This window comes from Somniosus microcephalus, chromosome 23 (genome assembly GCF_052327205.1).
Source record: "Somniosus microcephalus isolate GS21.2 chromosome 23, FLI_Smic_1.0, whole genome shotgun sequence".
NCBI lineage: Eukaryota > Metazoa > Chordata > Chondrichthyes > Squaliformes > Somniosidae > Somniosus > Somniosus microcephalus.
Genome location: NC_141009.1, coordinates 6,207,617 through 6,233,666, shown reverse-complemented (window position 1 = coordinate 6,233,666; position 26,050 = coordinate 6,207,617). Strand labels below are relative to the sequence as shown.

Here is a 26,050-nt window from a genome sequence, read left to right as displayed (position 1 = left end):
ATCTTTTATTTAAAAAAAAGTCATGCAAGTGAATTTTTATTGAAATATAAAGGAATGCTTTGTAAAAATATTAAGATTGAGAAGGCAGGTAGATGACCTGCTCCAGCACTCTGACAACGCCAGTCTTGAACCACCCACGAGGAGGTTGACTTGCTCTCGGAAGGAAAATAATTTATTTTAAAATCCTTTTGGCACATTTATGAATGAAACTGATCAGTCATGAAACATTGAGTAAAGAAAATGGAAGAATAAAAGTTTTCAAATTTCCATTGCCCACAGCATCACCGCACTAACTCGTTTACACCACTGGGCCTCGCCCATCCACTCTATTTTAATATAACCTGGAAAGTGGTTCAGTGTGTGTTTGGTTACTTGCAGTGTCCCTTTCCGGGAGATGATGATGACGAGGTGTTTGATAGCATTGTCAACGATGAAGTCCGCTACCCACGATTCCTTTCAACAGAGGCCATTTCAGTCATAAGAAAGGTCAGTCTGACAGGATTGCAACTTTTTATTTGTTTGCAGTCTATCTGAAGCGAAGAAGGTTAAAGGAGAAATAAAAGTTAACAAAGCGTTTCATGTGACATTTTATCCCCCCTCATTGTTCCAGCTTCTGAGAAAGAATCCCGAACATCGTCTGGGAGCTGGTGAACAGGATGCAGAAGAAGTGAAAAAGGAGATGTATTTCAGGGTGAGTTATTTACAGTGGGGGGGGGGGGGTTCCCAGCCTGCCAGAGCTAGCCAGCCGTTTGGGACTCGAGAATTGCTTGCAACCCGCCTCCAGTTACTGGTTCCACAGGCACAGTAAGTAAGAAATAGCAAGACACTTTTTTAAAGCTCTTTTTAATATACATCAATGATGACTTGGGTATAGGAGGCATAATTTCAAAGTTTGCAGATGAGACAAAATTTGGAAATGTAGTAAACAATGAGGAGGATAGTAACAGACTTCAGGAGAACATAGACAGACTGGTGAAATGGGCAGACACAAGGCAGATTAAATTTAATGCGGAGAAGTGTGAGGTGATGCATTTTAGAAGAAAGAATGAGGAGAGGCAGTATAAACGAAATGGTACCATTTTAAAGGCGATACAGGAACAGAGATCTGGGAGTTCACATTATATGCTTAGGTAAAAATTGCAGAGCTACAGGGAAAGCAGCAGGGGAGTGGGACTAATTGGATAGCTCTTGAGAGCTGGCACAAGCACGATGGGCCGAATGGTCACTTTCTCTGCTCTTAGATTCTGTGACGCCTTAGGTGAACCGTTGGTTCAATTGATGTAGCACACATGGCAGGGTGGAAGGGTGTGTGGTTGCTTCTGCCATTTCCCAGCATGGTGTGACATCTTGGGGAAAGTACTGACTGGGGACCATACAGGAAGGAAGAGGGAGGTTAGCAGGCAAATCACCCAATCTGCTTTTGCTCACTTTGTAGGTACCTAGCTCAAGAGTAGGTTTCACGAGCCAAATGAATAAACAAACTAGACAAATGTTTCTAAAACAAAACATTGTCTTTATTAAGAGGAATAGAGTACAAAAGCAAGAACGTATTGCTAAACCTTTATAAATCACTGGTTAGGCCTCAGCAGTATTGTGTCCAATTCTGGGCATCACACTTTAGGAAGGATGTCAAGGCCTTGGAGAGGGTGCAGAGGAGAGTTACTAGAATGGTACCGGGGCTGAGGGACTTCAGTTATGTGGAGAGACTGGAGAAGCTGGGATTGTTCTCCTTGGAGCAGAGTAGGTTAAGAGGAGATTTGATAGAGGTGTTCAAAATCATGAATGATTTTGCTAGAGTAAATAAGGAGAAACTGTTTCCAGTGGCAGGAGGGTCGGTAACCAGAGGACACAGATTTAAGATAACTGGCAAAAGAACCAGAGGTGACATTAGGAATCATTTTTTACACAGCAAATTGTTATGATCTGGAACGCGCTGCCTGAAAGGGCGGTGGAAGCAGATTCAATAGTAACTTTCAGAGAATTAGATAAATACTTGAAGGGGAAAAATTACAGGGCTATGGGGAAAGAGTAGGGGAGTGGGATTCATTGGCTAGCTCTACCAAAGAGCCGGCACAGGCATGATGGGCCGAATGGCCTTCTGTACTGTATCACTCTATGATTCTAAATGCAAAATACTGCGGATGCTGGAAAAAATTGAGATGTAACCGGTTTTAAACAAGTACAGATTCAGGGCAAGGAGGAAGGGGAGGAAAGAACAAAAGGGAAGGTCTGTGATAGGGTGGAAGGCAGGAGAGATTAAATGACAAGGGATGATGCAAGGCAAAAGGGGGTGGTAATGGGACAAGTAAAGGAACAAAAGATGGGTCTAGATGAGGTGTAAATAGTAACAGCAGAACCATTACCAGCACGTTCCCTGAAAAAATGGGAGCAGTGGTTATAGAATCATAGAATAGTACAGCACCGAAGGAGGCCACTCAGCCCATCGAGTCTGCGCCGGCTCTTCCGAAGAGCAATCCAGTCAGTCCCACTCTCCCCGCTCTTTTCCCCATATCCCTGCAATTTTTTCTCCTTCACGTATTTATCCAATTCCCTTTTGAAGGCTACTATTGAATCTGTATCCAGCGCCCTATCAGGCAGCGCATTCCAAATCCTAACACTCGTTGCATAAAGTTTTTCCTCATCTCCCCTCTGGTTCTTTTGCCAATCACCTTAAATCTGTGCCCTCTCATTATCAACCCTTATGATCTTAAATTGTTGGACTCGGTGAGTCCGGCAGGTTGCAGAATGTTTCTAAAAGATTTTTTTTTCCTACCAGTTATGCATTTAATCTGGGAAGGGGATTTTGTCCGCTATTCCCGTAGTTGGTAGTGGCATATTCCACACAAGTTAGAGCACCTGGTGGGTAATGCTGCTGTGACTGACCATTTTATACATGTGCACCGTTGATGTATGTTGAATGTAATTTGATGCCGTCACTTCTTTTGTGTAGTTTCCATTTTTAAAATTTTTTTCACATAGCACCCAGGCATTCTCATCTGTAACTTTGTCCCACAGGAAGTGGACTGGGAGGCCCTGTTTGCTCGAAGAGCAAAGCCGCCATTTGTCCCAAAAATAAGCGGCCTAAAGGATGTCCGGAACTTCGATGAAGAGTTCACCTCCCAGAAACCAGTCCTGACTCCGTTCTGTGACTCCCAGCCACTAACTGCACAGGAACAAGCAATGTTTGAAGGGTTTGACTGTGTGGCTGACCTCTAACAAGGTGACTGGCTTGCAAGGCTCCCATGTGCTGACGGGTCACATCTTGAGAACAGTGAGTGCTTGCTATAGGGCGAACCAAAGCTCTTGTTGCCGGAAACGTTGAAACATTTGCTGCTCGCTTCCATGGTGATTTGAATGATTATTTAGTTTTCAAGGTGATCAGAACACTGGACCTGAGAGTTTCATTCTATGAATGTATTTTATTTCCTTTCCTTTCCAGAATCAATGTGTGAACCTTAATCATTTATAGGGAATAGATAAAATTATCCATTAGTTTGGAAATAAACTACACCATAGCAGTGGGAAGAAGTGACTCCTAGAACAGATGGACTTGTAGTGAGATTAATTGAATCATAATGTTAAATTCGGGACAAACTAAAGGGTTGCTAGGTCAGGTTTTTTTTATTCAGATGTACACCATTGTTGGTGTCTGAAAAGGCAAGTCCATCGCTGGCCTCCTGCTTAAAGTGATTCTGCAAAGGAACTTCCTGTTCCAAGCACTTTTTCCACAATTTTGATTCTTTGTCTGGGAAGTGGTTGCGATAATAAATTGCATGCACACCTCTCCCTTCCTTTTCCCCCCTTCCCAACACCACTGCCTCATCCCACCGTCCTCCTCCTTGCATCCTCAATCTCCTAAAGCTGCCATCATTGCTGTTCTGCGATCAGAGAGATACAGGAGATCCTTCTCTGAAGCAAGACTGGCCTGGTCAATTCTTCCCCTCTCCACGTACAGTGCCATGCAGTGAGGACTGGGCCCATGCAGTGAGGACTGGGCCAAATCGCCAATGATTGCCGGCAGATTTACACATGAATCAGGAGGATTTGAACCTCACATGGTCAGTTATAAAATTTATTTTGTCCAGGTGGGGGTTAAATAATTGTGAGGAGTTTGTTCACTTCATCTCTCCTTGTCCCCCACCTGCAAATTGGGAAGTATATATTTCTGCCTCCTTTTTATTCTATTTGTTTCACTCTGGATATATTCAAGTAGCCTTTTAACTTATTTTGTGTTGGTCTTTTTTGTTGCACCATGCACCTTCCCAAGCAAGAGGACAGGCTGGAGAGCTGCACCCAGGCTTCTGTGGATGCTGCAAGGACAGTTCGACTGTATCCCAGTGACTGACTTTCCTTTTCCCCTCCTGTGGGGAATGTATCTAGCCTGTCTCCACAGCAGTTAAGTCCAGGAATTACATCTGATCACTGTTCAAGCTCCAACTTACTGCTGTGGTTTGCCTTCTAACTCCTGCTGAGTATGTTCATTAAATACCTTGGATTTGTGGGGGGGAAAAGTCCTTTTAAACTATTGCACTTAACTTTAAACGCCTACTGCAATATCTTCCTCCGTATGTTGCTTTTAATTAGTTCATAAACATTTTTATAAACTAAATCAAAAGTGAGGCACAGAGGAAAATATCAGCACTGATATTAGAATGACCAGAGATGAACATGTGACCTCAAAGCTTCTCCCATATCTGTGTTTCCTGATCTCGACTCTCCTGCAAGTGGAAGATTAGGTACCTGCCAGGGAAGCAAAAGAAAATCTGAGGCAGATTCATCCTTGGGCTGCTGTTAAATACTCCCATTGGCAGAAGCTTGGGAGGAGGTTTTTGGCCTGACCTTCCAGCCACAGGTGATATGCAGTCTGAGGGATGGAGGAAGTGGAACTATTTGATTCCTCCTAAGGATTAATAACATGTCATTCTGAAAGTCAGGAGTATTGCTTTAATATGAAGGAAACATACAGGAAACTTTGTTATATCCGGCACCGAGCTGTTGCCGATCTATCAAAACTGCCGGACATACAAAGTTAATGTTGAGGCATACGGAGGTTTTCATCTCCGTATCTGACAACAAACACTGTTGCTTAGCAACAGCTTGTAAACAGTCGGCCCGTACCTTGGAAGCGTCTCTGTAGCTTAGCAACAGCTTCAGAGAGACTCTCCAGAGCCAGACTGTTGAAAACAAAGCCATGAGAAGAAAAAAAACCTAACAAATCGGCTCCTGATTTCTGCCGGTAGATCGAGGTTTCCGGACATACAACCTCCGGATAAACCAAAGTTTCCTGTATCCAGCTATTTGCTTAAACAATATACTTTATATATAGATATATTTAAGATTAATTTTGTATGAAAAACACTATGGAGATTGATGGGAACTTGGTTTTAAAACTTCATTTTAAGATGAAGCACAGAACATTGTTCATATTTATTAATGTAACATGGCTTGTATTTTATGACATTCACTAGTAAAATTTGAGAATTAGCCATGCATTCCTGAGTTACTCTTAAATCCATAGGCTTGGAAATAGAGATTATCTGCAGCTACACGCACAGAAAAACCCAGGGCCAATAAGGGAAAAAATACTCTGGAAAATTTCTCTCTGACCCACTTGGGTGATCAAAACCAGACCAGGTGTTATCTATAAAGATGCGTTCTCTGCCCCATTTCAAGAACCGGTCCAGCTGCCTCTTGAAGGCAGAGAGTCGGCACCCACCACACCAGCCGGCAACATTCATTCCATGAAAAGCGACGAGTTAAGGTAGTAACTATAGGTTTTTATTGGCTAAATAACAGAGCCCACCCTCGTGGGCGATCGGTTCCAACAAGGGAGAATACTAGCCAAGCGGTCACCTTTATACCTGGGCAAGCAGGCGGAGCCATGGGCGGAGTCAGCTGAGGTAAGCCCAGGTATAGCAGTGTGCGTGGCAAGAGGTAACCTTGTGTAGCGATAACAACAGTGTAACAATAGTGAACGGTTGTGAACGGTAACAGTGGTTTACCACAATAGTCTGTTCCTACTCTTGCATAGTCTAAACTCGTGTCTCCAGGTCCTCCCTATTCTGTGAAACTGAAATAATCTCTCAATAGGCATGCTATCCAGCCTTTTAATTATTTTTTAGACCTATCTAAAGTTACTATCAATTGCCATCAGCAGGAGATATAATCAAAATGTGAAGCATGATGTTTGCACTGTGGGTTCCTAGTTATCGTCCTCCTTGCCATATGTCACCTTTTGACACCACTGACCTCTCCATCTTCCTCCCAATGTCTCCTCTGCAGTCCATCGCTGAGGCATTGCACTCCTGGTTCCACTCTCGCCTGACTCAATACAAGCATAAACTGGCTGCCAATGGCTTCTCTTCTCTCATGTACTCTTCCAGTGTATCCCGAGGGTCCATCCTTCGTTCCTTCCTCTTCACTATCTATGTGCAATCCCTTGCAGACATTATCCAGACTCTGCTTCTATACAGATTGGCTCAAATTTTATATTCCTGTAAAAATGGCATTTCCTCTATCATGGGAGTTCTGCTAGTTACTAAAGACTCTATTTACTGACCACAAAAAAACTGTATTTGTGGATAAAACTAATATTAAAAAACAAATGACTTTTTAAAACAAACTAGTGTAGATTTTAAATGTTTTAATCAATATTTTTACCAGAACATAATTTGATAACAGCTCAAAGCGACAGTATAGATTCTAGTCCAAAAATAAAACCGTCCAATATTTGAATAAGAATACAATCAACCCATTCAGGAAGTTTTTAAAATAATTTTAAGACTATTATAAAAGTATCAAAGTCATGAAAAAATATACTACCTCTGTACTCTGCATTATAAGCAATGATTTTACTTCGAGTCCTTGTACAGTCCCCTCTCTCCCTTTCTTCCCCTATCTTTAAATTCGGCAGGGCTAGACAGTTCTCAGACAGATTCAGAATGTATTTTTTGCCAATAGATTAATAATGGGGAGGATGATTGCTCTATTTTCAATCCACCAGCTATGTCGCTTCTGTTGGCTGAATTGTGTTAATTATGGGGTATGTGAGTGAGTTGTAATTACCCTGCTCTCCTAGCTGATGAGCTATTTAGAGATGATGGGCATTAATAGGGAATTTAAACAATTGTTTAGAAATACAGTAGCTCAAATCTACATTAAGGGATTATACATCCAGGGTTGTACCGTTCATTTAGGAGTCAAACACTTCATTATAGGGGATGAAGATGAAATGAGCAAGTCCATTCATTACTGCATCATTGCACCATTCCATTTCTGCCAATAGAGGTAATGAGCTGGGGTGATGCTGGCTCTGAATTGCAACAGGTACTAATACAATGGAACTTGCCCCCTGTCAAATATCAGCCTCATTCATCTGTACCCCAGACTATCTTCTGTGTAATGTCACAGGAGATCTGCTAGCTTAAATTTAAAATGGTACAATTTGATGCAGATTAAGACTAAAATGTCTAAATTCCACTGTTTGCATGGAAAAGCAATAACCATCAGCCCAGTGTTTGAAATCAGATGATAAATCTGAACAATTTGATCCCTGAATATTCACCATGCATATTGTAGATCCATTGTTGCTATTTTGAGATTCGGATGTGTAGAAACACATTCGACGCACATATAATCATACTTCACCAATTTCCCATTGAATGTGTTCATGCTTGAATTTAACAATGATAAACTGGCCAAATGCTATTAATTGAAGGGATCAAAACTGAGGGGTGACCGAGGTGGAGAGAATTAAATAATTGCTGGTGACACACCAATAACGCATTACTGGGCAAAACACACAGACCAATTTTCTCTGATCTTGCGACTCTGGATTAAAAAACAATGGAGACTCTACTTGAGTGCAATGCTGTACTTTGGATTTCAGTGCAGACTTTCTCAACTACATGAACCCGTTTACTTGTGCAGCAGATTGAGGTACGATTGCAACGCTTTTTAAAATTAATAAATTTGCAGGGAGGAGTGGATGAGTAACCGGAACAAATCAAGTTCAAAAACGCAAAGTTAGTACATTGCAAAAGGATCCGCGGTGTTCTACATGGTATAACAACAACTTGCATTTATATAGCGCCTTTAACATAGTAAAACATCCCAAGGCGCTTCACAGAAGCTTAATCAGACAAAATTTGACACCGAGCCCCACAGATATTAGGGCAGGCTTGGTGAAAGAGGTAGGTTTTTTAAGGAGAGTCTTAAAGGAAAAGAGACGGAGACGTTTAGGTAGCTGAAAGCACAGCCGCCAATGGTGGAGCAAAGGAAATCTGTGCTGCACAAGAGGTCAGAATTGGAGGAACGCAGAGATCTCAGAGGGTTGTAGGGCTGGAGGAGGTTACAGAGATAAGGAGGGGGTGAGGTCATGGAGGGATTTGAAAACACCTGGACTGCACTACCTTAAAGTGGTGAAAGTAGATTCAATAGTAACTTTCAAAAGGGATTTGGATATACAGTATACTTGAAAAGGAAAAATTTGGGTTGCAATTCCATCAGGGTTCAGCCGTTCATGCTCAACACGTCATGGTACTGAAGAGACTGGAGGAACCGCACGGTGTGCTCACTACACTTGCAGAGTCCCCTGGCTGGGGGGATTAGTGTTGCAGCCAACGTTGGATATGTAATGGAGAACAATCTTCGTGGGTAATCCCTCTCCTTTCCCCATTGGCGACTGAGGTTTCAAAAAGAAAATAACTTGCATTTAGATAGCGCCTTTCATGACCGCAGGACGCCCCAAAGCGATTAACAGCCAATGAAGTACTTTTGAAGTGTAGTCACTGTTGTAACGTAGGAAATGCAGCAGCCAATTTGCACACAGCAAGATCCCACAAACAGCAATGTGATAATAGCCAGATAATCTGTTTCAGTGATGTTGATTGAGGGATAAATATTGGTCAGGACACTGGGGAGAACTCCCCTGCTCTTCTTTGAAATAGTGCCGTGGGATCTTTTACGTCCACCTGAGAGCAGACGGGGCCTCAGATGGTGCAGTACTCCCCTGGAGTGGCAGCCTAGATTTTGTGCTAAAGTCTCTTCTAACTCAGGCAAAAGTGCTACTCACTGAGCTACAGCTAACACAAGTCCTAATTCCTGACTTCTGCAGCAGTTCCAACTCCACAATTTCTAAGTTTTACAAATTTGCACCGCTAGATTCGCTTGACGGAAGTGGTCGAGTAGGTTTCAGTACATCTAGGTGAAAATCTAGGAATTTTGGAACGATATTACACTTTTTAAGGCCTGGGCAAATGTTAAATATCAGCGAAGGAGTTTTTGCAGGGAGAAATATTATGATTCAATGCAGCTATTGTCAAAATTTCAGACACAAGTGGACAGCAAAATAGTCCATTAGATCATTAGCGATCAATGTTAAACTGTTGATGCTTCAGAACATCCAAAAGAAACTCAGAGCTACTCCTATTTTATCAAGTATCAAAAAAATACTGCATTAAAGTGTAGTGCGTATTGTTAGATAAATGAGCAATCAGTGCGCATTTAATCGGAGTCCAGCAGCGTTAATAAAGGATGATTTCATAACTGCAATACCTGTTCCCAGAACTCGGTCAGAATTCCTCGAAAATCACTTTTCCTCCCCTCTCTTTCCTCACACTTCCTCACCCCTTCTACTCTACAGCTCCTCGGATTGGAAGTCACTGACAGTGATCCTGGATAAATTATCTTTTTAAATATTTTATTTCCCCCCCCCCGGCCAAGAAATTGGCCTTCTCGCAGAGGCACAACCGAGCTCAGGGACAGGGGAGAGGAAGAGAGAGAGAGAGCGACGGGGGGGTGGGGGGAAGAGAGAGAGGGGGGGGAGAGAGTTGGGGGGAAAAGAGACGGGGAAAAAAGGGGGGGAAGGGATGGGGGGGAAGAGATGGAAAAAGCAAAAGGGGGAAAAAAAGTGAGAAGAGGAAAAAGGGACGGGGAGAGAAAAGAGAGGGCAATCTACATCTCTCATCCCCTTACTCCGTTGGGCATTTTGCTGCCTTTATGCTTCTCTTTTGTCGTCTATCCTCAGCCTGGGGGGGGGGAATGACCCCTCATCCCTCGACGAGGGGAGGATTTCCCACTGCCTCTGAGCCTGGCAATTTGGAAAAGTTGCGGATGTTATGAGATCGCTGACGATAAATATTACAATCCCCGTTAGGCAGAAAAGCAAAAAAGAATTGCAGAGTAGAGTGCGCCCATTAAGAACGTCCCACTCACTAAACCAGCTCATCCTCGTCTCGAAAATAGATCCTCTCCCACACGACTGTCTTGCACACGCAGAAAAATGTCCACAGATTCCCGAGGATGCCCTGGTCGAATGGGTTCTCCTCCGAGCCGCAGTGTTTGAGGTAAGAGATGCGATGGCGGGACATGAACTCCCACGTCGTGGTGTTGTTGGATACCAGGTACAGGTGCGACACCAGCAGCAGCATCACCACCACGGTGACGACAATAATGACCAGAAACGCCAACAGCAGGAAAATGTTGACGCGGAGCCAGTCGTTCCACGCAGCCTTGGTACAGAACCCCGACCTGCGAGTAACAACAACAACATTTAAGAATATTACAGGTTGTCAGCCGTGGCTCAGTGCGCAGCACTCTTGTCTCCGGAGTCAGAAGGTCATGGGTTCAAGCCCCACTCCACAAACTTAAGCACATAATCTAGGCTGCCACTCCCAATGCAGTACTGAGGGAGCTCCGCACTGTCGGAGGGGCAGTACTGAGGGAGCGCCGCACTGTCAGAGGGGCAGTACTGAGGGAGCGCCGCACTGTCGGAGGGGCAGTACTGAGGGAGCGCCGCACTGTCGGAGGGGCAGTACTGAGGGAGCGCCGCACTGTCGGAGGGGCAGTACTGAGGGAGCGCCGCACTGTCGGAGGGGCAGTACTGAGGGAGCGCCGCACTGTCGGAGGGGCAGTACTGAGGGAGCGCCGCACTGTCGGAGGGGCAGTACTGAGGGAGCGCCGCACTGTCGGAGGGGCAGTACTGAGGGAGCGCCGCACTGTCGGAGGGGCAGTACTGAGGGAGCGCCGCACTGTCGGAGGGGCAGTACTGAGGGAGTCTTTTGGATGAGATGTTAAACCAAGACCCCATCTGCACGCTTAAATGGATGTAAAAGATCCCACAGCGCTATTTTGAAGGAAAGCAGGGGAGTTCTCCCCGGTGTCCCGGCCAAAATTTATCCCTCAACGACATCACTAAAACAGATTATATGGTCATTATTGCTGTTTGTGGGGGCTTGCGGGGAGGTTTGCTAGCACTGTTCGGGGGGTTTAAACAAAAATGGCAGGGGTTTGGGAACCTGAGCAGGGAGACAGAGGAAAGGAAAACGGGGATAAAAGCAAAAGATAGGAAGGAGAAAAACAAAAGTGGCAGTCAGAGAAATCAACGGTTTAAATCAAACGTGGCCACAATAAATAATAATTCTATTAGGTCTAAGAGCGTTAAAAAAACAAGCCTGAAGGCTTTGTGTCTTAATGCGAGGAGCATTTGTAATAAGGTGGATGAATTGGCTGCGCAAATAGAGGTAAACGAATATGATTTGGTTGGGATTACGGAAACGTGGCTCAAGGATGGCCAAGACTGGGAACTCAACATCCAGGGGTATTCGATATTCAGGAAGGATAGGCAAAAAGGAAAGGGAGGTGGGGTAGCATTATTGGTTAAAGAAGGGATTAATACAATTGTAATGAAGGATATTAGCTCTGATGATGTGGAATCTGTATGGGTAGAATTGAGAAATACTAAGGGGAAAAAAACATTAGTGGGAATGGTATATAGACCTCCAAACAGTAAGGCGGAGGTTGGGGATGGCATTAAAAGGGAAATTAAAGAAGCATGCAATAAGGGCACAGAGTCATCATGGGTGACTTTAATCTACATATAAATTGGGCCAACCAAATTAGTAACAATACTGTGGAGGAGGAATTCCTGGAGTGTTTACGGGATGGTTTCCTGGACCAATATGTCGCGGAACCAACCAGATATCAGGCCACCTTAGACTGGGTATTATGTAACAAGAAAGGATTAATTAGCAATCTTGTACGAGGCCCCTTGGGTCGGAGCGATCATAATATGATTGAATTCTTCATTAAGATGGAGAATGAAGTAGTTGACTCAGAGACAAGGGTCCTCAATTTAAATAAAGGAAACTACGATGGTCTGAGGAGCGAGTTGGGTAGGATTGATTGGGGAATGTCACTCAAAGGGTTGACGGTGGATAGGCAATGGCAAACATTCAAAGACCGAATGGATGAGCTACAGAATTTGTTCATCCCAGTTTGGCATAAAAATAAAACAAAAAAGGTGACTCAACCGTGGCTAACAAGGGAAATTAGGGATAGCATAAGATCCAAGGAGAGGACATATAAATTGGCTAGAAAAAGCAATAATCCTGAGGATTGGGAGCAGTTTAGGAGTCAACAAAGGAGGACAAAGGGATTAATTAAGAAAGGGAAAATAGAATATGAAAGTAAGCTATCAGGGAACATAAAAACTGACTGTAAAAGCTTTTATAGATATGTGAAGAGAAAAAGATTGGTGAAGTCAAGCGTAGGTCCCTTACAGTCAGAATCAGGGGAATTTATAATGGGAAACAAGGAAATGGCAGACCAACTAAATACATACTTTGGTTCTGTCTTCACAAAGGAGGACACGAATAACCTCCCAGAGATGCCGGGGAACTTAGGGTCTGATGAAAGGGAGGAACTGAAAGAAATCAGTATTTGTAGGGAAATGGTGTTAGGAAAATTGATGGGACTGAAGGCCGATAAATCCCCAGGGCCTGATGGTCTACATCCCAGGGTACTTAAGGAGGTGGCCCTAGAGATAGTAGATGCATTGCTGGTCATCTTCCAGAACTCGATAGACTCTGGAATGGTACCCATGGATTGGAGGGTAGCTAATGTTACCCCACTATTCAAAAAAGGTGGTAGAGAAAAAGCGGGGAATTATAGACATGTAAGCCTGACATCGGTAGTGGGGAAAATGCTAGAGTCTATTATAAAAGATGTAATAGCAGAGCACTTGGAAAGCAGTGACAGGATCGGACAAAGTCAACATGGATTTACAAAAGGTAAATCATACTTGACTAATCTACTGGAATTTTTTGAGGATGTAACTGGTAAAATAGATAAGGGAGAACCAGTGGATGTGGTGTATTTGGACTTTCAGAAGGCTTTCGATAAGGTCCCACATAAGAGATTAGCGTGCAAAATTAAGGCACATGGGATTGGGGGCAAGGTATTGACTTGGATAGAGAACTGGTTGGCGGACAGAAAGCAAAGAGTTGGAATAAACGGGTCGTTTTCCGAGTGGCAGGCAGTGACTAGTGGGGTACCGCAAGGATCGGTCCTAGGACCCCAGCTGTTCACAATATATATTAATGATCTGGACGAGGGAATTGGATGTAATATCTCCAAATTTGCAGACGACACAAAGCTGGGTGGGATGGTAAGCTGTGAGGAGGATGTCGTGAAACTCCAGCACGATTTGGACAGGTTGGGTGATTGGGCAGAAACATGGCAAATGCACTATAATGTGGATAAATGTGAGGTTATCCACTTTGGTGGCAAAAACAGGAAGGCAGATTATTATTTGAATGGCAATAGATTGGGAGAAGGGGAAGTGCAAAGAGACCTGGGTGTTATTGTGCACCAGTCGCTGAAGGTAAGCATGCAGGTGCAGCAGGCGGTTTGGAAGGCAAATGGTATGTTGGCCTTCGTAGCAAGAGGGTTCGAGTACAGGAACAAGGATGTCTTGCTACAGTTGTACAGGGCCTTGGTGAGACCGCACCTTGAGTATTGTGTGCAGTTTTGGTCACCTTACCTGAGGAAGGACGTTCTTGCCATGGAGGGAGTGCAGCGAAGATTCACCAGGCTGATACCTGGGATGGCAGGAATGATGTATGAGGAGAGATTGTGTCGATTGGGCTTATACTCACTGGAGTTTAGAAGATTGAGAGGGGATCTCATCGAAACCTATAAAATTCTGTCAGGTCTGGACAGACTAGATGCAGGAAGGATGTTTCTGATGGCCGGGGAGTCCAGAACCAGGGGTCATAGTCTAAGAATAAGGGGTAAGCCATTTAGGACTGAAATGAGGAGGAATTTCTTCACCCAGAGAGTGGTGAACCTGTGGAATTCTCTGCCACAGAGGGCGGTGGAGGCCAGTTCATTAAATATATTCAAGAAAGAATTGGATATATTTCTTGAGGCTAAAGGGATATGGGGAGAAGGCAGGGATAGGGTACTGAATTTGGATGATCAGCCATGATCTCATTGAATGGCGGAGCAGGCTCGAATGGCCGACTCCTGCTCCTATCTTCTATGTTTCTATGCTGTGTACAAATTGGCTGCTGCGTTTCCTACATTACAACAGTGACTACACTTCAAACGCACTTCACTGGCTTGAAAGTGGGACGTCCTGAGGTCGTGAATGGCGCTATAGAAATGCAAGTCTTTTATTAACAGGTGGCAATAAAGAGAGGTTATAGAATGGAATTACACAGAATTTACATTACACAGAAACAGGCCATATGCTCCACACGAGCCTCCTCCCACCCTACTTCATCTTACCCTATCAGCATAACCTTCTATTCCTTTCTCCCTCATGTGTTTATCTAGCTTCACCTTAAATGCATCCATGCTATTCGCCTCAACCACTCCGTGGTAGCGAGTTCCACATTCTCACCACTCTCTAGGTAAAGAAGTTTTTCCTGAATTCACTATTGGATTTATTAGTGACTCTCTTATATTGATGGCCTCTAGTTTTGGACTCCCCCGACAGGTGGAAATGGAGGTAACAAATGGTGATTTACAGCAGCTGAAAAAACGTTCAGAGGCACTATTGCCTCTAGCGCTTCTGTACAATGTGCTGCATTCAGTATTATTTGGAGCAAAGTTACTATTGTGACTAAGTAATATTGTCTTTTTCACACCTCAATAAGGCCAGAAAAAAAGGAAAACAGATTTTGTTTCTAGAGGCATAGAATACAAAAGCAAGGAGGTAATATTGCACATGTGCAAGACTTTTAGTCAGGCCACAGTTTGGATAATTGTGCACAGTTTTGGGCCCTTGTTATAGGAAGGGTATAAAAGCAATGGGAAAAGTGCAGTGCAGGTTCATTCGGATGGTACCAGGGATGAGGGGCAATGTTCCATTTAAGCTGCACAGCTGAGCAGCACTCTGAAGGTCCCGTGCAGCCGGTGAGACAACTTTTAAATAGAGAAACTGCATATGCGTGGAATTTTGAATGTCCTGCGTAGCTCATAAAAGGGGCCGCGCAGGCCCAAAAAATTAGAGGGAACATTGAATGAGGGGTTTTGAACAGAAATTTGAGAAATTAGGAGTGTTTTCCCTCCCACTACAGCCAAGAAGGTTAAGGTGTGGCGTAAGAAGAGATCTTCACGTAAATTGTGTTGGTTCGTTTCCACTGGTTTGTGGGACTGTAAGGAGACAGCACAAATTTAAGATAATCACAAAAAGAATCAAGCGGGGTGTTATAAATAGATCTTCAGACCACGTGGGTAGAATGTGGAATTTTCAGGCGCAAATGGTTATTGAAGCAGAATCCCTAAATTATTTTAAAGAGGGAATCAGATAGTTATGTGAAAAAGAGGGATATGAAAGGGCATGGGGAGTGAACAGGAGAGTGGGATTAGACTAAATTGGCTCGTAGGGCGAGATGCATGGACAGAGGCTTGGTGGTGATTGTGAGTTCACACTCTCCCCCTGCAGTCTACTGGGAAATGGAAATCTGCAACTCTCGCCCACAAAAAGCTTTTGAGGTCAATTGAAATTTTCAAAACTGAGATTTGATATTTTGTTGGGTAAGGGTGTTAAGGGTTAGGGAACCGAGGCGGGTGGATGGAGTTAAGATACAGATCAGCCATGATCTAATTGAATGGCAGAACAGGCTCGAGGGGCTGAATGGCCTCCTCCTGTTCCTATGTAACTATGTTCCCTTTAATAGTCCAACTGAGAAATCTCAACCGGCGAGAGGCTCGATGGCTAAAAATGGAAAGGGGAGAATCGCAGGTGGTATCTCGGGCTCTATTTCTCGTGCACTAAAACCCACCCACTCTTCCTAACCCACGTGGTACAAGCTCACGCAGACCCTTACCACGCAATGTGGAAGGCCCACAGCAGGACGGTTAGTTGCATTGTCAGGTAGAGCACAAAGAAGCGATGGTTCCTCTCCCCCACACAGTTCTCGATCCAGGGGCAGTGGTGGTCGTACCGACGAACACAGTGCTGACAGGACTGACAGTGCTTGGATCGCATGGGCTGCTGCTGGAACAAAGGAAACTCATTACATTTTATTCTTTACGCCTCAATTTTAAAATTCTTATCCTTGTTTTCAAATGCCTCCATGGACTTGCCCCTCCTTATCTCTGTAACCTCCTCCAGCCCCTATAACCATCTGAGATCTCTGTGCTCCTCCAATTCTGGCCTCTTGCACATCACCGATCTTAAGCACCGTGCTTTCAGCTGCCTGGGCCCTAAGCTCTGGAATTCCCTCCCTAAACCGCTCCACCTCTCTCTCCTTTAAGACACTTCTTAAAACCTACCACTTTGACCAAGCTTCTTTGACCAAGCTTTTGGTCACCTGTCCAAATATCTCCTTATATGGTTCAGTGTCAAATATAAGGTGCAATATAAATGCAAGTTGTTGTTGTTCTAATTGGCTGCTTTGCAGCAAACAGTAACATAGAAACATAGAAGATAGGAGCAGTAGGCCATTCGGCCCCTCGAGCCGATCATCCAAATTCAGTACCCGGTCCCTGCTTTCTCCCCATACCCCTTGATCCCTTTAGCCTTAAGAAATATATCCAACTCCTTCTTGAATATATTTAATGTATTGGCCTCCACTGCCTTCTGTGGTAGAGAATTCCACAGGTTCACCACTCTCTGGGTGAAGAAATTCCTCCTAATTTCTGTCCTAAATGGCTTACCCCTTATCCTTAGACTGTGACCCCTGGTTCTGGACTTCCCGACCATCGGGAACATCCTTCCTGCATCTAGTCTGTCTAGTCCTGTCAGAATGTTATAAGTTTCAATGAGATCCCCTCTCATACTTCTAAACTCCAGCGAGTACAAGCCCAGTCGACCCAATCCTTCCTCAGATAAGGCGACCAAAACGGCACACAATACTCAAGATGTGGTCTCACCAAGGCCCTGTACAACTGCAGCAAGACATCCTTGTTCCTGTACTCAAACCCTCTCGCTACAAAGGCCAACATGCCATTTGCCTTCTTAACCGCCTGCTGCACCTGCATGCTTACCTTCAGCGCCTGGTGCACAAGGACACCCAGGTCTCATTGCACTTCCCCTTCTCCCAATCTATTGCCATTCAGATAATAATCTGCCTTCCTGTTTTTGCCACCAAAGTGGATAACCTCGCATTTATCCACGTTATATTGCATCTGCCATGCTTTTGCCCAATCACCCAACCTGTCCAAATTATCCTGGAGTTTCTTGGCATCCTCCTCACAGCACACACGCCCACCCAGCTTTGTTTTGTCTGCAAATTTGGAGATATTACATCTAGTTCCCTTGTCTAGATCATTAATATATATTGTGAATAGCTGGGGCCCAAGGACCGATCCCTGCGGTACCCCACTAGTCACTGCTTGTCACTCGGAAAAAGACCCGTTTATTCCATCTCTTTGCTTTCTGTCTGCCAACCAGTTCTCTATCCAAGTCAATACCTTGCCCCCAATCCCATGTGCCTTAACTTTACACGCTAATCTCTTATGCGGGACCTTATCAAAAGCCTTCTGAAAGTCCAAATACACCACATCCACTGGTTCTCCCTTATCTATTTTACCAGTTACATCCTCAAAAAATTCCAGTAGATTAGTCAAGCACGATTTACCTTTTGTAAATCCATGTTGATTTTGTCCAATCCTGTCACTGTTTTCCAAGTGCTCTGCTATTACATCTTTTATAATGGACTCTAGCATTTTCCCCACTACCGATGTCAGGCTTACCGGTCTATAATTCCCCGTTTTCTCTCCACCACCTTTTTTGAATAGTGGGGTAACATTAGTTACCCTCCAATCCATGGGTACTGTTCCAGATTCCATCGAATACTGGAAGATGATCAGCAAAGCATCAACTATTTCTAGGGCTACTTCCTTAAGTACCCTAGGATGTAGATTATCAGGCCCTGGGGCTTTATCGGCCTTCAATCCCATCAATTTCCCTAACACCATTTCCCTACAAATACTGATTTCTTTCAGTTCCTCCCTTTCATCAGACCCTATGTTCCCTGACATCTCTGGGAGGTTATTTGTGTCCTCCTTTGTGAAGACAGAACCAAAATATGTATTTAATTGGTCTGCCATTTCTTTGTTCCCCATTATAAATTCCCCTGATTCTGGCTGCAAGGGACCTACGCTTGACTTCACCAATCTTTTTCTCTTCACATATCTATAAAAGCTTTTACAGTCAGTTTTTATGTTCCCTGCAAGCTTACTCTCATATTCAATTTTCCCTTTCTTAATTAATCCCTTTGTCCTCCTTTGTTGAATCCTAAACTGCTCCCAATCCTCAGGTTTACTGCTTTTTCTGGCCAATTTATATGTCCTCTCCTTGGATCTTATGCTATCCCTAATTTCCCTTGTTAGCCATGGTTGAGTCACCTTTTTGAAAGTTTACCTAATGTGTTTCAATTATACAAAATTTTCTACCTTGTTCTGGTAAACCCAGGAGGTTATAGGATCAAATCCCACCACGGCAACTAAAAATTAATCAAATTTACAACAAAAAAAGTGAATGCTGTAAATTTGAAATAAAAACAGAAAATGCTGGAGATTCACAGTGGTAGGAAAATAGATGAATGATTCTTCAGTGTTAAATTAGGAACCCATTATGTGACGGAAAAAGCCATATTCCAAGAAATACACATATGAATAGATTTCTGATATTATTAATACATGATATACTGGGTTTAAAAATCTAAAGCCTCGGCAACACAGGCTGTGTCAATACAGGCTTCTGAGATGGGATGGTTTGATAACACAAAAGTTGTAAACACCGCAAGCTTTTGAAATGGGAATTGATTGTTAATACTAAAACAATGGCCCTATTGAAATAGCAGTTTGGCGCTTCCAGAAGGTCTGGAGTTTGGGAGAAACACAATGGAATGACCCAAGTATAAAGTGTTATAAACTAACACGTTGAACAGAAACATTAAAAGAGGCATGTGCCTTTGAAAAAATGACATCAAGTAAAAGAAACACCTGCTAGTCAAATAGTTTTTATGTTAAGCTTGAAATATGGAGTCCCGAAGTCTGTTATACAACCAATTGAAGTAAATAGGAAAACAACCACCCTCGTTGAAGTATCTTTAATTTACATATTGTAAATATAATACCTACAGAACACTTTGAAAATATGACTTCAATAGATACACCAAGCAATTACATTGTGTTTGTATTGAACTTGGAACACCACGGAGACACAATGTCTGCTAATAAACAGTTAAGCCAATATTAAGAATTAAATGGAAAACCTTCGATAAGAATGACATCAAATAAATACTACTGTCATATTGTTTTTATGGTAAGTTTTTGAAACACCTAAACACAGAGACAGGATTCTAAAAGTTAACAGCTAAATTGACAAGATCAGAAAGAAGTCAACAGAAAGAATGACTAGAGATAATTAGCTTACATCAGCAGAAAACTTCAAAGAATATACCACTAAAAAAGGATATAAAAATAGACCTTTTCAAATGGAAAGTCAGAAGTCGCTGGAAGGGCAAGCGTTTCTCAACTTCACAGGCACGCTCTAAGTCTTTAACTTTGAGTCTCGGGTAATCAAGGTATTTGATTTTGGTGGATATTCTGGATTAAGAATAAGTAGAAGTGTGGAAATGTAACGAAGTTAAGATTTGAGAATAAGGATCTCTGAGAATAAGATTGTGTAAGCTAATTGTTTTTGAACTGTTAATGTTGCGACTGACTCAACAACTGTTAACTGAATGTCGGCTCTTAAATAAAACTATATTTTTAGAATTGTCTCAGAGTATTTCTGGATCAACCTTGCAAACTCAATTTCTATACACTCTTTTGTAAGGAGTTGCAGAATTCTGGGGGGTATTCCGGACCCTCATAATATCCGGAAGGTTACAGTCTAGTTAAACTTATTAAAAGTGCTATCCGGAGGACAGTAATATCTTCACGACATTCCTTTCCTTTAGGGATAGTCTGAACCTTTAGACCCAATTAAGCGTCTTATAGAATTCGGCTATCTTTAACTTTAGTTGAAGGTGAACGTCTGGGGAATACGCCTGATCTGGGGTAGCCCGAAAAGGGCTAGGACTTGTAATTATTCCTTCAATTACACCTATTTATCTCAGGACAATTTCATGTATCACGTCACACTTCCTGTGTCTCGCTTCGGGCATTGCAGTTTCTGATTGGCTGAAATGAAGATAAATCAGAAGATCACACTTCACCACGAGCAATGCCACAAGAAGTCCACTAGTATCAATAACCAATAATCAGATTGATCCTAATTATACAATTTAATGCCATGCAGTACTGAGGGAGCACTGCACTGTCGGAGGGGCAGTACTGAGGGAGTGCTGCACTGTCGGAGGGGCAGTACTGAGGGAGCACGATACTGTCAGAGGGGCAGTACTGAGGGAGCGCCGCACTGTTGGAGGGGCAGTACTGAGGGAGTGCTGCACTGTCGGAGGGGCAGTACTGAGGGTGTGCAGCACTGTTGGAGATGCCGTCTTTTGGATGAGACGTTAAACCGAGGCCCCATCTGCGCTCTCAGGTGGACGTAAAAGATCCATGACACTATTTCAAAGAAGAGCAGGGGAGTTCTCCCCGGTGACCTGGGCCAATATTTATCCCTCAACCAACATCACTAAAAACAGATTATCTGGTCATTATCACATTGCTGTTTGTGGGAGCTTGGTGTGCGCAAATTGCAGGCCTAGCCAGTGACGCCCACATCCCATCAATGAATAAAAAAAAAAAATTTTTTAATTGGCTGCCGTGTTTCCTACATTACAACAGTGATTACACTTCAAAAAGTACTTCATTGGCTGTAAAGCGCTTTGGGACATCCTGAGATAGTGAAAGGCGCTATAGAAATGCAAGTCTTTCTTTTCATTCAGATGCTGAATTTTCATTTAGTAAGGTAGAGAAATCCCACCTGGACCATGCAATAGCCACAGCGCCTCAGTCTCTGTGCTTTCTGTACCACAGGGATCATCTGCTCCTTCTCATCACCAGCACCCTGATTCGATCGAGCAACCTGGGTCTGCGAAGAACCAGCAAAAACCATCAGGAAATTAAAAACTCAAAATCTTCAAAATAACATATAGAGAATTTATTTCTTTTTAAAGTTTTCACGTTGAACAAGTGGGTGAACGTTAGTGAACTCGTTACCACAGGGAGTGGTTGAGGTGAATAGCATAGATGCATTTAAGGGGAAGCTAGATAAGTACATGAGGGAGAAAGGAATAGAAGGATGTGTTGTTGGGGTGAGATGAACTAAGGTGGGAGGAGGCTTGTGTGGAGCATAAACACCAGCACGGACCAGTTGGGCCGAATGGCCTGTTTCTGTGCTGTACATAAGAACATAAGAACTGGGAGCAGGAGTCAGCCATACAGCCCCTCGAGCCTGCTCCGCCATTCAATGAGATCATGGCTGATCTCAACTCCACTTTTCTGCCCTATCCCCAAATCCCTTGATTCCCTTAGTGTGCAAAAATCTATCAATCTCAGTCTTGAATATACTCAACGACTGAGCCTCCACAGCCCTCTGGGGTAGAGAATTCCAAAGATTCACAACCCTCTGAGTGAAGAAATTCCTCCTCATCTCAGTCCTAAATGGCCGACCCCTTATCCTGAGATTATGACCCCAGACGCCCCAGCCAGGGGAAACAACCTCTCAGCATCTACCCTGACAATCCCCCTCAAAATCTTATATGTTTCAATGAGATCACCTCTCTAAGCTCCAGAGTGTACAGACCCAATCTACTCAATCTCTCCTCATAGAACAACCCTTTCATCCCAGGAATTAATCAAATGAACCTTCCTTGCACCCCCTTTAAGGCAAGTATATCATTCCTTACATTTTATGTAATGAGTAACGTTCTTTCTGGAGGACACAACTTTCTTTGTTTGCTCTGAGGAATAATGCAGCCCCGCCGATCCCTTTCAGTTTGAGCCAGAGGGAGGTCGATTTACCTTTAGTTCATCGTCAAAGGTGACGTATCCCGGGTCCATGAGGGAAGTGATGAAGTACAGTAACATCGAACAGAGAACCAGCAGCAGGAAGGTGACTGGCTGGAGGAACTCCCCACGCTCCTCACTCCGCCTCAGATCTGTAATGACCAATAAGGAAGAACTTGTATTTATACAGCGCCTTTCACAAACTCAGGATGTCCCAAAACACTTTACAGCCGATGAAATACTTTTGAAATGCAGTCACTGTTGTAAGAAACGCGGGAGCTAATTTGCGCACAGCAAGGTCCCAGAAACAGCAATGAGATAAGTGACCAGATAATGTTTTAGGGATGTTGATTGACCAGGACATCGGGGAAAACTCCCTAGCTCTTCTTCGAAATAGTGCCATGGAATCTTTCATGTCCACCTGAGATTATGAAATGCACAATATAAATGCAAACCTTTCTTTCTTTTAGAAAAATGTACCAAGGCGCTTTATATCATGCAATTTTTTAAAATTCCAAACTTTTGTGCTACAACTGTTGTGTATCAGTTTCTTCTCTGTGAAGTGAGGTAGACACAGAGAAATTATTTTAGACATAAAGAAAACGTTTCCACTTGCGAGTGTATAAAATGATGAGGGGCCTAGATAATAGGAAGGACCTATTTCCCTTAGCAGAGAGGCCAATAATCAGGGGGGAACAGATTTAAAGTAATTGGTAGAAGGATCAGATGGGAGTTCACTGCCTGAAAGGGTGGTAGAGGCAGAAACCCTCATCGCATTTAAAAAATACTCGGATATGCACCTGATGTGCCGTAACCTACAGGACTACGGACCAAGAGCTGTAAAGTGGGATTAGGCTGGATAACTCTTTTTCGGCCGGCATAGGTACAATGGGCCGAATGGCCTCCTTCTGTGCCATAAATTTCTATGAGAGAATCCAAAACTAGAGGCTATAGATATAAGATAGTCACTAATAAATCCAATAGGGATTTATTTGTTGTTGTTGTACTTCACAGGATCTACCACTGTTACCAAAGGGGAGAACACAGTCTTAAAGAAAGAGAATTACCCCAAGAAAGGCTAAGTATCCTAATGTTTATATAGTACTAATAATGGTATTAAATGTGTTTTTATCAGTAATAACATTCAGTAAATCGGATAGTTCTATTCTGAACACAGTTCCTTGTCTCGTGGCAGCACGGTGGCATAGTGGTTAGCACTGTTGCCTCACAGCGCCAGGGACCCGGGTTCGAATCCGGCCTCGGGTGACTGTCTGTGTGGAGTTTGCACATTCTCCCCGTGTTTGCGTGGGTTTCCTCCGGGTGCTCCGGTTTCCTCCCACAGTCCAAAGATGTGCGGGTTAGGTTGATTGGCTATGATAAATTGACCCTTAGTGTTAGGGGGATTAAATACGTGGGGTTACGGGGATAGGGTGGGATACGTGTTGGTGTAGGGGTTACGGGGATCAGGTGGGATATGTGTCGGTGCAGGCTCGATGGGCCGAAATGGCCTCTATCTGCACTGTGGGGTTTCTGTGATTCTGTGATTAACGCAAAAAAGTGCTAAGTGATACAGTTTGGTAGGAAGAACGAGAAGAGGCAATATAAACTGAAGGGTACAATCCTAAAGGGGGTGCATGAACAGAGAGACCTGGGGGTATATGTGCACAAATTGTTGAAGGTGGCAGGGCAGGTTGAGAAAGCGGTTAAAAAAGCATATGGGATCCTGGGCTTCATAAATAGAGGTATAGAGTACAAAAGCAAGGAAGTTATGATGAACCTTTATAAAACATTGGTCCAACCTCAACTGGAGTATTGTGTCCAATTCTGGGCACCGCACTTTAGGAATGTTATGAAGGCCCTTGCGAGGGTGCAGGAAAGATTTATGAGAATGATTCCAGGGCTGAGGGACTTCAGTTACGTGGATAGACTGGAGAAGCTGGGGTTGTTCTCCTTGGAGCAGAGAAGGTTGAGCAGGAGATTTGATAGAGGTGTTCAAAATCATGAGCCATCTGGACAACAACAACTTGTATTTGTATAGTGCCTTTAACGTAGTAAAACGTCCCAAGGCGCTGCACAGGAGTATTTTAAGGCAAAAAATTTGACACCGATCCACACAAGGAGATATTAGGGCAGGTGACCAAAAGCTTGGTCAAAGAGGTAGGTATTAAGGAGCGTCTTAAAGGAGGAAAGAGAGGTAGCGAGGCAGACAGGTTGAGGCAGGGAATTCCAGAGCTTAGGGCACAAGCAACAGAAGGCACGGCCACCAAAGGTTGAGCAATTATAATCAGGGATGCTCAAGTGGGCAGATTTAGTGGAACGCAAATATCTCGGGGGGTTGTGGGGCTGAAGAAGATTACAGAGATAGGAAGGGGAGAGACCATGGAGGGATTTGAAAACAAGGATGAGAATTTTGAAATCGAGGCGCTGCTTAACCAGGAGCTAATGTAGGTCAGCGAGCACAGGGGTGATGGGCGAACGGGACTTGGTGCAAGTTAGAACACGGGCAGCTGAGTTTTGGATGACCTCAAGTTTACGTAGGGTGGAATGTGGGAGGCCAGCCAGCAGTGTGTTGGAATAGTCAAGTCTAGAGGCATGGATGAGGGTTTCAGCAGCGGATGAGCTGAGGCAGGGGCGGAGACAGGTGATGTTACGGAGGTGGAAGTAGGCGGTCTTTGTTATGCTGCGGATATGCGGTCGGAAGCTCATTTCAGGGTCAAATATGACACCAAGGTTGCGAACAGTGTGGTTCAGCCTCAGACAGATGTTAGGGAAAGGGATGGAGTCAGTGGCTAGGGAACGGAGTTTGTGGCAGGGACCAAAAACAATGGCTTCGGTCTTCCCAATATTTAATTGGAGAAAATTTTTGCTCATCCAGAACTGTATGTTGGACAAGCAGTCTGACAATTTAGACAGCGTGGAGGGGTCGAGAGAAGAGGGAGTGAGGTAGAGCTGGGTGTCGTCAGCGTACATGTGGAAACTGAAACTGCGTTTTTGGATGATGTCGCCAAGGGGCAACATGTAGATGAGAAACAGGAGGTGGGCCAAGGATAGATCTTTGGAGGACACCAGAGGTAACGATGTGGGAGCGGGAAGAGAAGCCATTGCAGGTTGCTACGATTAAATAGATAAGAATGGAACCAGACAAGTGCAGTATCAACCAGCATAGTGGTTATGTTAATGGCCTAGTAATCCAGAGGCCTGGACTAATGATCTGTGAGACATGAGTTCACAATCCCATCAGGGCAGCTGGGGGATTTAAGTTCAATTAATTAAATAAATCAGGAACAAAAAGCTAGTAATGGTGACCACGAAACTGCCAGGCATCTGGTTCACTAATGTTCTTTAGGGAAGGAAATCTGCTGTCCTTACCCGGTCTGGCCTATATGTGACTACAGACCCACAGCAATGTAGTTGACTCTTAACTGCCCCTCTGAAATGGCCCAGCGAGCCACTCAGTTGTCAAGAAAGGCAGCTCACCACCACCTTCTTGAGGGCAATTAGGGATGGGCAATAAATGCTGATTCAATCTTAACTTTCAAAAAGGGAGTTGGATAAGTACCTTAAGGGAAAAAAATTGTAGGGCTACAGGGAAAGGGCGGGGGAGTGGGAGGAGCTGAAGTGCTTTTGCAGAGAGCCGGCACAGGCTCGACGGGCCGAATGGCCTCCTTCTGTGCTGTAACCATTCTGTGATACTACCCTCACCCTGCCCCCCTCCCCTCAGTCCAGTGATGAGCTCACCCGTTTCAAACAGGAAGAGGGCCAACGTCACCGCCCACGTCAGCCCCGCGTGCAGCGCGCGCACCAGGGAGCCGGCGGCGAGAACCTTCCGGAACATTCCCGAGCCTTCCGGAGC

General features: G+C 44.0%; 2 protein-coding genes across 3 annotated transcripts in view; one reads left to right on the top strand and one right to left on the bottom strand.

Moving 5' to 3' along the window:
- The window catches only part of LOC147101599 (serine/threonine-protein kinase N2-like), a 56,943-nt gene extending 51,451 nt beyond the window's left edge, over nt 1-5,492 (top strand). Inside the window, exons 20-22 of the mRNA XM_085965275.1 lie at nt 379-486; nt 611-691; nt 3,016-5,492. Of these exons, the coding sequence (XP_085821401.1) occupies nt 379-486; nt 611-691; nt 3,016-3,216 (390 nt within the window). The 3' untranslated portion in view covers nt 3,217-5,492. The remainder of the gene's footprint in view (nt 1-378; nt 487-610; nt 692-3,015) is intronic.
- Nucleotides 21-26,050, bottom strand: zdhhc12a (zDHHC palmitoyltransferase 12a). Of its 2 annotated transcripts, XM_085965278.1 has the most exons (6): nt 25,936-26,050; nt 22,213-22,349; nt 21,173-21,280; nt 16,119-16,285; nt 10,216-10,530; nt 21-530 (listed from the first exon to the last, which is right to left on the bottom strand). In XM_085965278.1, coding segments are annotated over exons 1-6 (825 nt in total). In that variant the 5' UTR covers nt 26,033-26,050; the 3' UTR covers nt 21-529. The 2 variants fall into 2 exon arrangements, with proteins under 2 accessions (XP_085821404.1, XP_085821403.1); XM_085965277.1 differs by lacking the exon at nt 21-530 and having other exon boundaries at nt 6,629-10,530.

Coding starts and splice junctions, on each gene's coding strand:
- zdhhc12a (XM_085965278.1), bottom strand. CDS start 26,032: ATGTTCCGGAAGGTTCTCGCCGCCGGCTCCCTGGTGCGCGCGCTGCAC. Junction 21,281..22,212: donor CCTTTGACGATGAACTAAAG/GTAAATCGACCT, acceptor GGTTCTTCGCAG/ACCCAGGTTGCTCGATCGAA. Junction 10,531..16,118: donor TGGGCCTTCCACATTGCGTG/GTAAGGGTCTGC, acceptor TGTTACTCGCAG/GTCGGGGTTCTGTACCAAGG.